Source organism: Nesoenas mayeri, assembly GCF_963082525.1.
Source record: "Nesoenas mayeri genome assembly, chromosome: 1".
Lineage (NCBI taxonomy): Eukaryota > Metazoa > Chordata > Aves > Columbiformes > Columbidae > Nesoenas > Nesoenas mayeri.
The window spans coordinates 74851831-74864524 of NC_137541.1; the positions used below are offsets into that span (position 1 = coordinate 74851831).

Sequence of the window (12694 nt, forward strand, 5' to 3'; positions counted from 1 at the left end):
TTGAGTCTGCTCAGGTCTCAGCCACAGTGTATACGGTCAGGCACGGGCTCAGTTGAGGCCCAGAATCAAGGCTTTACCAGGGTACAAGAGAAGGTACTTAAAGAGCTCAGCATCACAGAAAAGCAGCCTTCTCTCTTCTTCGTGGAGGGAAGGCCCTGGACAGCAGCGTGAAACAGGCAGTTTGCAATTCTAATGCCCACCTTCTGCAGCTGGTTTGTGTTAATCCAGCATCTGCACTCTCAGTTCAGGACCTTCCAGGAATATTAATTGCGAAAAAACATCCAGCATTACAGAAAGATTTATCAGTATAAAAATCTACAGCAACATTGAGTAGTTTCCTTACACTGATTTACCCAAGTAAAGTTTTGCATGTTGTTCATTAATTTTGACGCTAAATGCAAACCATGTATTTATCCAATATGTATGTTGTCTCCCATAGGACAAGAAACTGATTAAAGCTCTCTTTGATGTACTGGCACATCCACAAAACTATTTCAAGTACACAGCACAAGAGTCAAAAGAGATGTTTCCAAGATCATTTATCAAGCTACTGCGATCAAAAGTTTCCAGATTTCTACGACCATACAAATAGTCTAGTGGTATTCAATTTTGGGTTACTTTGCATTCCTGTCAAATATTGTCTTTCCTCCATAGTAGAAACATTTGCTAATTTGAAGGCTCTTTTTTGCAGTCTTTGTTTTCAATTGTATATTGAAGAATACCTATAATGTTTTATTAATATAACCATTAAAAGCCAATGTTCTGAATGGGATTTTTACTACAAAAAAAGTCTGCATCCTCGAGTGCATCTAGTTGAAGATCCAAATTTGTGTCTGCACTAGTGTATCTTCACTTCCCATTTGAAATTACATTATGTGAAAAATATTCTTTCTAGCTTTTTTACTTTTCATCAACAATAACGTTCATCGAGGCAAAGAAGGAATCTATTCAAATCTGATGAAACTACCTGCAGATAAGTTGTAGAAAGAAGTATGTAGTATAAATAATATTTGGATTTTGAATTGCACTTGAAGTTTATATTTGAATCTTTAGAAGAAAACAAAACAATCTAAATTTTGTTATTTCTTATTTGTGGGTTAGTGGAAGTTCTGTCCAAGTAGAAATCAAAAGGGAAAAAAAAGAAGAAAGAAAAGAAAAAAAAAAAGAAACAGATGTATAATTTTGTTCTATGAATTACTTAAGATTGAGTCCCGTGCTCTAATGTCCGAGTGTTTTTATCTGTCCTCTTCTAAACTTCTTCAGAGGTTTGCCACTGTCAATTACTCCATTGAAACAGATTTAGCTCTGGATTTCTATATACCAGTTGGTCCCTTTGAAGGCATTTACAATAGGATAGGTGAGAAATGAACAACAACAACAACAGTAGTAGTCTTGTTTTTCTTTCTGTTAATAGAGCATCTAAGTAAGTACAATATATAAATATATAAATATATACTTCTATTTGTGGGTACATTAGTAATGTTATCTTTAGTAACTGTAAATATTATTCATGCTTAAATCTTTACTCCCACACAACCTATTTACTCATATCTATTTGTAACTTTGCTTAGATGATTAAATGACTTCTCCAAGTGCTTGTCACTTCCATTTACACCAAACTGAAGCCTTTTGGAGTTTTATACTACTAGATAATGGTTTACTCTGGGACAATCTCTTTCAACATACCTTATTCCAGGAAAATGAACATCAGTTAAGATGCAACTGCTGTCCAGTAAAGGGTCAGCTCTTGCCTTTTCCTTGGGCACCCCTCACATGCAGACCGAGTTACCCCTGAGGATGACACACATGGGAGGAGCTCACCAAGGAGGAATTCATGTTGGAGCTGCCAGCTCTAAAATGCTGGGAACACACCTGTGTCACAGGCCCAGACTCTAAGGAGGGTGAGGGGGTGAAGAGGACCCAGTTTTACAGATGAGTTGGAGGCCAGGCCCTTCAGTCTTTAGAGACCTGGCACTGCCTTTTGTCACAAATTTGTAGCTGCGGTGCCCATCAACCGCGGAGACTGTATGGCCTGCAGGAGAGCGTTAGCCGTGCGGTCAGGCCTTCCTCACAGAATGACAGGTACTGGTCGGTTTAGATGAGGTAAATCCTGTGTTTCCTGCTGTTTCCTGGCACAGGAGCTAATTTCAATGAGAGAGGAGCTAATTTGATTAGTATTTCAGCCTACTTCCTTTTAAGTCCCTTCCCCTTGTAGATCATTTTCCCTTTTGATCCCACAAGTCATGCCAACATTGTTTCACAAAAAGACAAACATACAGTTTTGCTTCACTGCATTTTATCTACCCTGTCATTTAGCAAACCCTTGGACACTCTCAAGGACATACATCAAAGGTGGTTATGGTTAACTTCTTACACTTCATTTTGACTTTGAGCAAGTAATGTTAAAATTTACAAGATTGTTTTCTGTTGGCTACTAGTGGTTGAATATGCTGTTTCTTAGGGACACCTTAAGTATTATGTTGAATTTTTCTACTTGGTCAGCTTGTAGTTTTGCTTGCTTTCGTTACTTTCTGTTGAAGAGCCTAATTTTTATCTTTCTGTGCCTGAACAGTTTTAACTTAGGGTTTAACAACGCAACTTTTTCACTCACAGATCTTAGGTCTTTGATGAGCTTTCTCTTTAACATATATGTATATATATATTAACCCTCCTTTCAAAATGTAACATAAAAGTCCTCTTTTGAAGGCTGCTAAACCTGACTTTTTGTGAGGATGTTGAAACTACTTTTACTAAATATTCATTCTGGGCTACTAAAGGCGGACATTCGAAGGAGAACATCTCGTCAGTCCTAGATTCAGTGCATGCCTGGAACGAAAAAAATTACAGGTTTTTATTCCCTTAACAGGAGTTATTTGTAGGGGAAAAAAAATCTTAAAAAAAAAAAATTAAAAAATCTTTTTAGGTACTCAATTATTTATGAGCATTTAGGTAAAAAGCTACTTCAGCTAAACAGTATTTAAAAGTCTCATAGGTTATCTGGAATGATTAGAATCAGTCAGGATTGCAGCCATTCTACTGAAAGATATGAAGGAAAAGATCTGAAAGATATAGAAAAAAAAAACTTCTTTATTTGCTGAAAAATTTACAGTGATCTTCAGCATTTCAAACTTCAACAAGTGAACTTTGGAACCTGATGCTATGCAGTGAATTTAGTGAAATATGTGCTAAAATTTGTGCTTAACAACCCACGTGTTTGGACATAATACCACTGTACAACACTGGTACCAAGCAGGACAGACTTTCTGTCTGGAACACGGCTGCAAGCAATTGCCTCATGAGTCCAGACACCACCAGCAGCACTGTAACATTTTTCAGGTTCTCAGCTACATGGAGAATCCAGTGCCAGATAACAACTATGAGAGGGACACATGCCAGTTGTGGCCACTGCTAGTGGGACCTTGGTAGAGCTGTAAGAGGGGAATCAAGGAGGGACCAGCTGCATTTAGTTCTGGTACAACTTGCCCTGACTTAAAACCACATTAGACAAAACCAGGGTTTTGTCTGGTTCATCTTGACAGACAACCTGAGAGTGTGTGTTAGCTCATGTTCTCTGAAGCCATGGAAGGGCATGGACTCTGCAATCAGGATGTGAGGTGCTCAAGAAGTTCTGCAGCAAATTGTGTTGCTGTAAGCAGTGAAAGAGAATGATTTGGTCTTCAAAACTATACAGTGAAATGCTTCTGAATATGTAGGGTTTTATAGGTGATCTATTTAGAAAATGAGTCCGGTTTGAATGTTTGCAGCTCTGCACAGAAATGCCCTTGGATGTGAAAATTTGTAATGAAATAAGTAATGACAGGTATACAGGACTGTCTGAACCTTTTTCAGCTGATTTGTACAACAACATCTTACATCAGTTCTTATATCAGCTCTAAAAGTTAAAAATACTTGGACTTTCATACTAGATTTATAGTTATAGGAACTCATGGTCACCAAATAGAAGGTGAGCTCTGTTCTTCATTCATTAATGCAGATGTAGGATGTCTTCATTGTCCTAACTCAGAGAGCATATTGCTGCTACACAATAACAGTACAACAACAAGGAATGTCTTGTATGGAGAAGACATAGACATTATTGGGATCAAAAACCATATAAGGAGAAGTATGGCCACCTTTAAGATAACCAGCTTTGTGAAATGAATCAGTACATCGCAGAATATAACATTTTGGCTTTTACCCTAACCATGAAATATTACATTTAAACATATTCAATAAATACAGCCCTGTGTCTGTTTTTATAGAATTGCACATTGTATGCAGGATAGGTGCAACAACATGTTTATGTTTTGTTACAGGAAGGCTGAACAAGTGTCCATTTGTGATTGCCCAGTTCCACATCACAAACTGAGCTTTGCATTTTCAATTTGCAAATTCCTTTATGCTTAAAAGCTGTACCCTGTAGCACTTACTATTTTAAGCCTCTCCTCCTGCTTTAAATACTGCACTTATTTTTAGTGAGGTGGTCGTGAATCATCCCTAAAAATTTTGACATGCCACCAAATCACCACCTGTATACCTGCTGCAGTCCAGGAGCCTGCAACAATCAGAAGTTGCTAATCAAGCCCTATGTCGTGCCATGAAAGTGCTCATTAGTGATTGCTATGGGCAGGGTGCCTGTGTGTGTCATTTGAGTGCGGGAAGCATCAGCTTTCAGTGTTCAATACCTTGGCACCTGCATCTTGACCGCAATAGCAAGACTTACTCTCCCTGAAGATTTACCTCATCAAAACTGGATTTAAAGCTGCTGAAGTCTTCTGTCAGCCCATTTTCTTGCCCTGCCTTCCTTTTCCCATCATAACATTAGATTTTTTACCTGTAGAGCAACTTTTCAAAATAAACTTATTTCCTCATTATGCCTCCCCTATAAAGTTAAATCACAGTGTGTTATAACAGCTAAAGATTTAGACTCATCTTTCCTATGCATCAACTTTATATTACTTAAAAGAAGTAAGCTCACTTAAAACCAGCTTACCTAGTAAGCTAGGTTTAGTTTAGTTCAGTTTTAAACTACCTTAAATAAATACAGGCTTAGTCACAGAGTTTTCAGAGAGTCCTTATTCTGAGTTGCCAGCTGGTTTTGGAAGAGCACAGCTCACCTGTAGCCCTCTCTGCCTGCAAGCAGAATGCAAGGGTGATGCCACACAAACAAACACCTACGTGCATTCAGCCTTCAAAGAGGAAAGTCACACCCCACCCCATATCCCTTTGTAAGCCTGACCAGCACATTCAGATTTCTCAGCTCAGTCTTATCAGTGAACAAGCCAGTTTTAATATTGCAAAGAACAAGTTATGAACTTCAGGAGCAAAAGTAGTGGTATGACTCTGATACAGGAACTGCTGACAGGCCCTTAGCAGCAAAACCTAACTGCTCTGTGACAGTTCCCATGGCTGGACTCCAAATACCTTTGAGTGCTCATAAGAAAGGAGTTGGAGTGAAATCTTCAGCAACTGAACGCAGTGGTAAATTTCTCAGCCACTCGGGGGTTTGGATTTTCCCTTTTCTAATGATGAGAGTGAGCAACGCACGCAGTTATTTGTGCCTGTATCATGAGTTCAAGTAGTTGCATTTTTTTCATAGCTTAAAACCACCAATTGACAGGAACAGTAGTAAGCGGAGAGGTTCTATAGACTCTAAATACTTAGAGACTTTAATGAAATAGTTTTCTAGGATGAGAGACTGTTGTAAGCACTTGGGAAAGGAAAAAAAAAAAAAGAAAGAAAAGAAAATAACCAACCAACCAAAAAAACCCAACAACTTGCATAAGAATTTATGGAAGAAGGGAGATCTCTATAAGGTAACATGAACTTACTTCTCAGTGTGAGACCTGGATTCAGAGAGAAGTGTCATGTTTTACTGTAACGTTTTTCATCTGAGTAGAAACAGAATGGGAAATAAACTCTTAATGTCAAAAAACTGTTATCTAAGTATCTGAATATATACAATTCCAGTTTGATATTTCATTTATTTATTCCGTTTCATCACTAAGCTTTTAATCTATGAAATTAATATGTAATATACAAGAGTTAAATGTACAGAAGTACCTTTAGATGTAATAATTTAAACCATCTGTATTCAGAAAGCGGAGATAACAACTTTAAAGATATACAAACAATTGCAATTCAATTTTAGCTAAATTTCTAAAATCTAGAAAAATAAGTAGCTTTGCTTAATTAAACTTTATTTTATTGATTGTGAAAATATAGTTTTTTAGAGTTTGGTTTTGTTACTTTTTTAATTAAAATTATTTTGTAAATATTGTTTTCTATGTTTTATACCTTAGAAAGGCCGTTAATTTGCATTGACAGCAGCAGATACTCCACATGGTGCTTAAAAAGGTACTTTAGGAGACTGGGGTGGAGGTGGTCAGTAGTCAGATTCACCTTTCCAGATCACTGCTCCTGTTACTTGTGCAGTCTCAGTGGCATCATAGGAGGAGTTTTCCAGGGCAATTTAACCTGCTGATTTTCATAGAGTTGACTATCAAGTGTCATTCTGAAGTGCTTGCCATTTTCACAACATATAAAGAATACGTACTTTAAAGCTAGTATTAGTTCTTCCATTGTTAGGATAAGAAACAACACAAAACTCAGAAATAAAAGGGAAGTCAAAAGGTTATACCCAAATATACTATAAGGACAAGGAAAGGTACAGTATCTCTGTGCTCATAGGTAGCAGTGGAAGTGATAAAGCCTTGAACTGGATGGATCAGCTCATAGAGCCCTTTTAAGGCAAAAGTGCCACCGAGGTCAGTTGTGGCTTCACCTGCATAAAGTTCACTGTCATCACATCCATCATCTGTTAAGCAGGAATTTCTGGTAGACCAGATTTCAGGGGAAAATACCTGGAGCGTAATATTGGCTTCTGTACCAACTTGCTCTCTGTAAATCACTGGGCAAGAGTGACATTTGGAACTAAACCCTTGTAGATGCTGCTGGGACTTCTAAGCTTTATTACCAATGTAAATTATGTACAAACAGCTATTTCCATATGAAATGTACCATGATAGTTTAGAGCAAAGATAGTGAATAACTGTACAAAATTTGATACTTAGAAAATAAAATACAGTGGTCTGGGCTTTACCAATATTTTAACAATACTGTCAGATTTGTAGTAGAAAATGTTGTTGTAAATGTACCTTATAAGAAAATACATTTCCTTTTGCCTCTGTATATTAATGGCTTTGATTTCTATGTCAAAGCTCAAAATGAAGCATGTAATAAAACTTTTGTTAAAATCACTTTCATAATAAACATAAAATGGAATGGATACCCTGCCTGACATTTATTTTTGTACGTGGAAAATACTCCAGTGCAGTGTACATAGGAATCAGAAGAGAACAACTCTTCATAGCGTTTACATATTTTGGTCTAATTTTCATCTTTTGGCAACAGAGGGCTTTTTCTTTCTCATCGAACAACTGGAATTTATGCCTGCTGGGACACAGAATTCCTTCCAAATAGACTTCAAGGAGGGTTTTTCAGAGCAAGAAGAAATCCTGGCTACAGCACAGCACCACGTCAATGTCCCTCCAGCACCTTTAACCATTTCTTAAAATAACTCTGGTGTTATCATGTATACCTCATACAGGTGCCCTTTCCCACACCCCTCTATTGAAAAGCAGTGTCAAAGAAAGAGGAAGGAAGCTCTCCACTGGTGGCCTGATGGGCTGTTCCCACCACAAGCTGCCGAGAAGACCAGTGACTTCCAAACTCACCTTGTGCTTATCCCACTGAGGACTAGGAAGAGAAGAAACTACACTTGCACCTAAAATGATGATTTAAGGAAAGATCAAGTGTCCTTTCTCCCTCTAGCTCTGCTGTAAAAAAGTGCGTTTGCCAAGGCCCTTCTTGCTGCTGAATTTTACGATGATAGTTACACTTTTGCAGTCTGAGATTACAAAGCAAGTAGAATTTGTACCATCAGTGGCCTAAGTGAAACTCCTGATGCTGGTAATGATAAAAATGGATTATGACAGACTGACAGAAAATAGACTGTAGTGACATCAATAGTTCAGTTAGATCTCATTTAAATCATCTTTCGCAGTGCAAGAAGTGCAAGTTGTCACCAAGGGTACGCAGCATGCTAGGGCAGACAAAACCCATGGATGTTATTGAGTTGATAACACCTGACACCAGGTTTGCCACTTAGCAGCACTCATTAGGGATGTGCACAGCCTGTAGGGCATTGTTAACACTGCAGCAGCCACCTACTGTAGAACAGGCAGGAGACCTCACATACCAGCACAGTGCGTGGTACTCTGTGGATGCTCTTGTGTAAGCAGTTTATCTTGTTCAGAGAAAGTGTTCATCAAATGACAGCATGCCCCACTGATTTTATGTATGTTGTAAATGATATAAATACTATCAGTATGCCTGGTGACTATTGGTGTCGCCGACAGATTTGAAAGACATAAAGAGAGACGCAGCTAAATTATGACTGGCTGCAAAAAACTGGGCAGTTACCCTCATAATGCTCCAAGATACAGCATGCCCTTTATCACCCTACAGACGGTGCCATGTGAGATGGCACTCAGTTCTCTTTATAGCTTCAAAGCTTGAAAGGACTAACAGAAAATCAGCTCCCATCAAAGACAGACAAAAGCTGAACTCAATAGTTCCTAAAGTTGATTGGAAGTCAAATTAATTACTGGTAATGAAGTATCTGCACACAAGGGTGAAAGTCACTGAAAGTTCATCTGTTGTGATAATGTGCACTGGAGTACAAGATTCTAGTTTACTGAAATAGGCATTGCTTGGCGGGAATCACAGGAGGGGTCTGTTCTCATCTCTGATTTCTCCATGACTTCCCAACAAGCTCACAAAACATAATGGCCTGATGAACAGCACTCAGGTGCAGCCCAGCAGGTAAGTGAAGACGGATTCTTTGTTCAGCCACCAACACTGACTGACTCCTGGTGCCACAAAAGGGCCCTGTTCTATACAATCAAAATAAATGGCTATTTTTCCCACTTACAAATAACATCTAAATGGACAGTCAGCAGTGAATCGCTGGCAACATGTCTCCAAATCCTTATGTAAGTTGCAAACCTTACATCATTCCCAGAGCATTTTTAGGAGACATTGCCCTGCCATGGTGTATTTTTTCTCCTTCTGCTTTACATAGCTGTGCTTGAAATCCTATAGCATGTGAAGCTAACAATGGGCTGCAGTCTGCTTTCTCCCAACCCTGTGGGGGTCTTGCTGCTGCTGCCTTGTGCCCCAACAAATTTCTGTCATATCATGTTGCTAGACAAGCAACATAAACATAGATGCATTTGCTCTAGGTTGCCACAGACTAGTTTTGCTACAAAATGTTTCTATATTTAAAAGATAAATCAAAAGAAGTACCATAAATGCCCATCCCTGCATTTTATCCCATATGGTATTTATTTAGGAGTCAGAAACAGCAGGAAAATGACGTGGGGAATGCACATCAGATCTATTGTGATCAGATAGCCATAAACATTTGGAATAAAGCCAGAAACTGCCAATTTCACAAAACTCTGTAAAACTCCAGTTGTATTTGCTGGGGGCAAATGCTTGTTCACATATGCTAAATCATGATAAATTGCCGCTACAGGCTGCTGCCAGGCAGGAACTAAATGAAATAGTGGTGGGTAAGTCATTGGGGACTGCTGTGACAGGGGCACAAGGGCTGCATGGATTGGCCCTCTACAGGTAGCGCCAGAAGGGTAAAGGCTCTTACATTAGACTGGGGTAGATCAGCCTTGCTGAGAACTTTTTGCATTCTCTTCAAATACCTATGTAAAGTAAGCCATTAAATTTAACAAGCACTTTGGCTGAGTGTACAGACTGCATTGTTCAGGCACTGAAAATTAGTCACTCTTCCTAAGAAAACAATGAGAATAACATACTGTGGTAACTTTTTCTTTGCAAAGATTATCCACAAATACCTGTTGTCATAATGAGAGGCTGACAGTGGTATCTCTGAGCTATGGCTCAGGGATCACAAGTGATCTATGCCACAGAGTAGGAACGACTGCTCGCAGAAGCCTCACTGTGCAGCTGAAGCAGTGACAGGATAGTGGCAAGTGCTGGACTCTGCTCCATGCTCCAGGAATTACTCCTGTTGTGGAAAACCATCAAAACAGTGGGATAGGCTGCCAAGGACAGCAGCTGAATAAGTGCATTAGGTAACTGTTGGGCAAGTTCAGGGAATAGCTCACTCAGAGTTGCTCAGTGTCTCAGGGTCCTTACTCCTAACCCCAGTGATTCTGACTGTGTCTTATTATCACTGGAGAGTTTATCAGCTGCATTGTAGCCTGCCTCCAGATCTGCAAGCTCCCCCAAACAACCTGGACAGCTGGCCGGGTGCCAGAACTCCTACCCAAAGGGAGGTGGAAGTGCAAACAACCAGTGAGAAAACACCTGCCTGCACTTGGCAAGGAAAAGAGTTATGTAAATGTCATGTTGGAGCAGGATCACATTCCCCTTGCCCCTGGCCAGGGCATGATCACTGTGGCTCTACTGAACAAAGAAATGAAAATACATCCCACTTATTTTATTTGGTCTGTCTAGTGAAAGAAGATTGACCTTTTTTTTTTTTTCTGTTGTTGTAATTAAAAGGTTTGACTTAACTATAAAATTGATATATATTTTCTGGGAACTCTCATTTTTGCAAAGTCATCTGGCAAAAAAAAAGAAGTAAACAAATAACCAGTAGTAAACACTCCCAGCTTGAGACAACATTTTGTATAGTGAACAAAATCTATGCAAAAACCCAAGATATGTAACTTGCTATCCTTGATATAGGCCATGTAGAACCATGTCATGTTGTGTGCATACGTAACGCGCCATCACGTATGTAGCCTATGACAAAGACAGAAATGAAGGAAGGGTGGCAATGGGAACCTTGTCGGTAAGCAGGACACCCATAGGACTGGTAAGTGATCCAGTCTCCACATTTTATAATACCAGTGCAAGACCACCACCATAGCCATCCTCTTTTTCCAAACCACAATATTAGCAAAAACATCCTCAAATTCAGAGTACCATCGTGAGAACGCAGTCAAGGAACACTGGAAATACAACTGTTTTTTGATCTTCTGTTGTTAATCAGGTAGGTGTCCTTAATGACATCCCAGTAAAGCCTTTATGCTGGGGAAGTGTGGGAACACAGCACGTAGTGAAGCAGACAGAGTCTCAGGCACAGAGGAAGATTTGCTTGCATTTACTATTCAGATATCCACCTGAGAATTGTGCTATATCCTCAACTGCAGAACAGTGATGTATAGTTACAGCATGTAGGCAAAATTTTTAATCTCTTTCTACTGTGTCGCAGCACTTTAATATATAGACCCTCCACCTGGTAACTCTGTGATTATATGGAGAAACCAATTGCTCTGGGACACCAGAGCAGCAACAGAAGACAGGGCAGTGAACAAAGAAGTATTTCTTCAGCATTCATATACATTCTCCATTGACTGCTCTCCATGAATTTGGGGATTTCTTGACCAGCTACTGACCCTAAATTCCCATTTCTAGAACCTGCCTTCTATTTCCAGGGCTGTAGGACACGCCTGGGAGCACGGTGCCGTGCTGCCAGCAGGAGCGGTGCTGAAGTCCGATCCTGGCTTGATTTGAGGACAGGCTTGCAGGAAAAGCAGTTTCCGCAGTCCCTGTAGCAGACAGTCCACAGAGGGAGCAATGTGGATGCTCCCAGCCACAACAGCAGGCACAGTAAAGCCCTGGCCTGTGCTCCCAGCAGCCACCAGGGTCAGACACCTTGCTTTGCTCTTGTAGCTTATTACCATGCCTGAGTTAAGACCAAAGCTACTAATAATGTTTAGGGAGCCACAGCTTAAACTGGTTTAGACTTTATTCCCTACAAAATCTGAGAAGGAATGGGTTTTCTTACAAATGTCTTCTGTGAATAAACACAAGAAAAAATACTGGGAAGCCACTACCCTGCTACAGGTGCTTGCAAAGAACACACCTTCCTCTTACACCGCGAGATATTTAAGAGTGTCCTATATGTTAAAATTCACTTGTCAAAGTTAAACAAACAAACAAAAAAAACCCCACACAAAACAAACAAAACAAAACCAACAACAAAAAAATCCCCCACACCACCACAACCACACAACTTCAATTTAGAGAATGACTGTTTGGCACCCTATGGGGTGTGAGTTTTACTTCTTCGCACACAACTCAAAAGAAGCTCTGCCCATGGCTGTGGCCAGTATTTATGCCCCCCTCACATGTCACCTGTAACCCACTTCAGGGGTTATAGCTGGGGCCTTCCCAAAACTGCCCCACCATCACAAAACACTGGGAAACTCAAAGTCTTGTGGCCAGGACTGCACAACGAATGCTGTTTTTACTAAAGCTTAAGGACAGAACAACTTGAAAGGAGGTTGTAGCATGGAGGGTGTTCGTCTCTTCTCCCAAGTAGCAAGTGACAGGACAAGAGGAAATGGCCGCAAGTTGCACCAGGGGAGGTTTAGATTGGGTATTAGGGAAAAATTCTTCCCAGAAAGGGTTGTCAGGCACTGGAACAGGCTGCCCAGGGAAGTGGTGGAGTCACCATCCCTGGAGGTGTTTAAAAGGCGTTTAGATGAGGTTCTCAGGGACATGGTTTAGTGCCAGTGTTAGGTCAAGATCAAGCGAGCTTTTGCCCTTCTGCTCCGCGGGAGGTTTCTGTCCTCCCTGA

At 40.0% G+C, this 12694-nt stretch overlaps 1 protein-coding gene across 1 annotated transcript in view; it reads left to right on the forward strand.

Annotated features, from left to right (window-relative positions):
- Window positions 1–592, forward strand: part of SCUBE1 (signal peptide, CUB domain and EGF like domain containing 1) — a gene marked incomplete at its 3' end in the record, with an annotated part of 203564 nt that extends 202972 nt beyond the window's left edge. Inside the window, exon 23 of the mRNA XM_080363809.1 lies at window positions 440–592. Within this exon, the coding sequence (XP_080219935.1) occupies window positions 440–592 (153 nt within the window). The remainder of the gene's footprint in view (window positions 1–439) is intronic.
- Window positions 593–12694: the final 12102 nt, after the last annotated feature.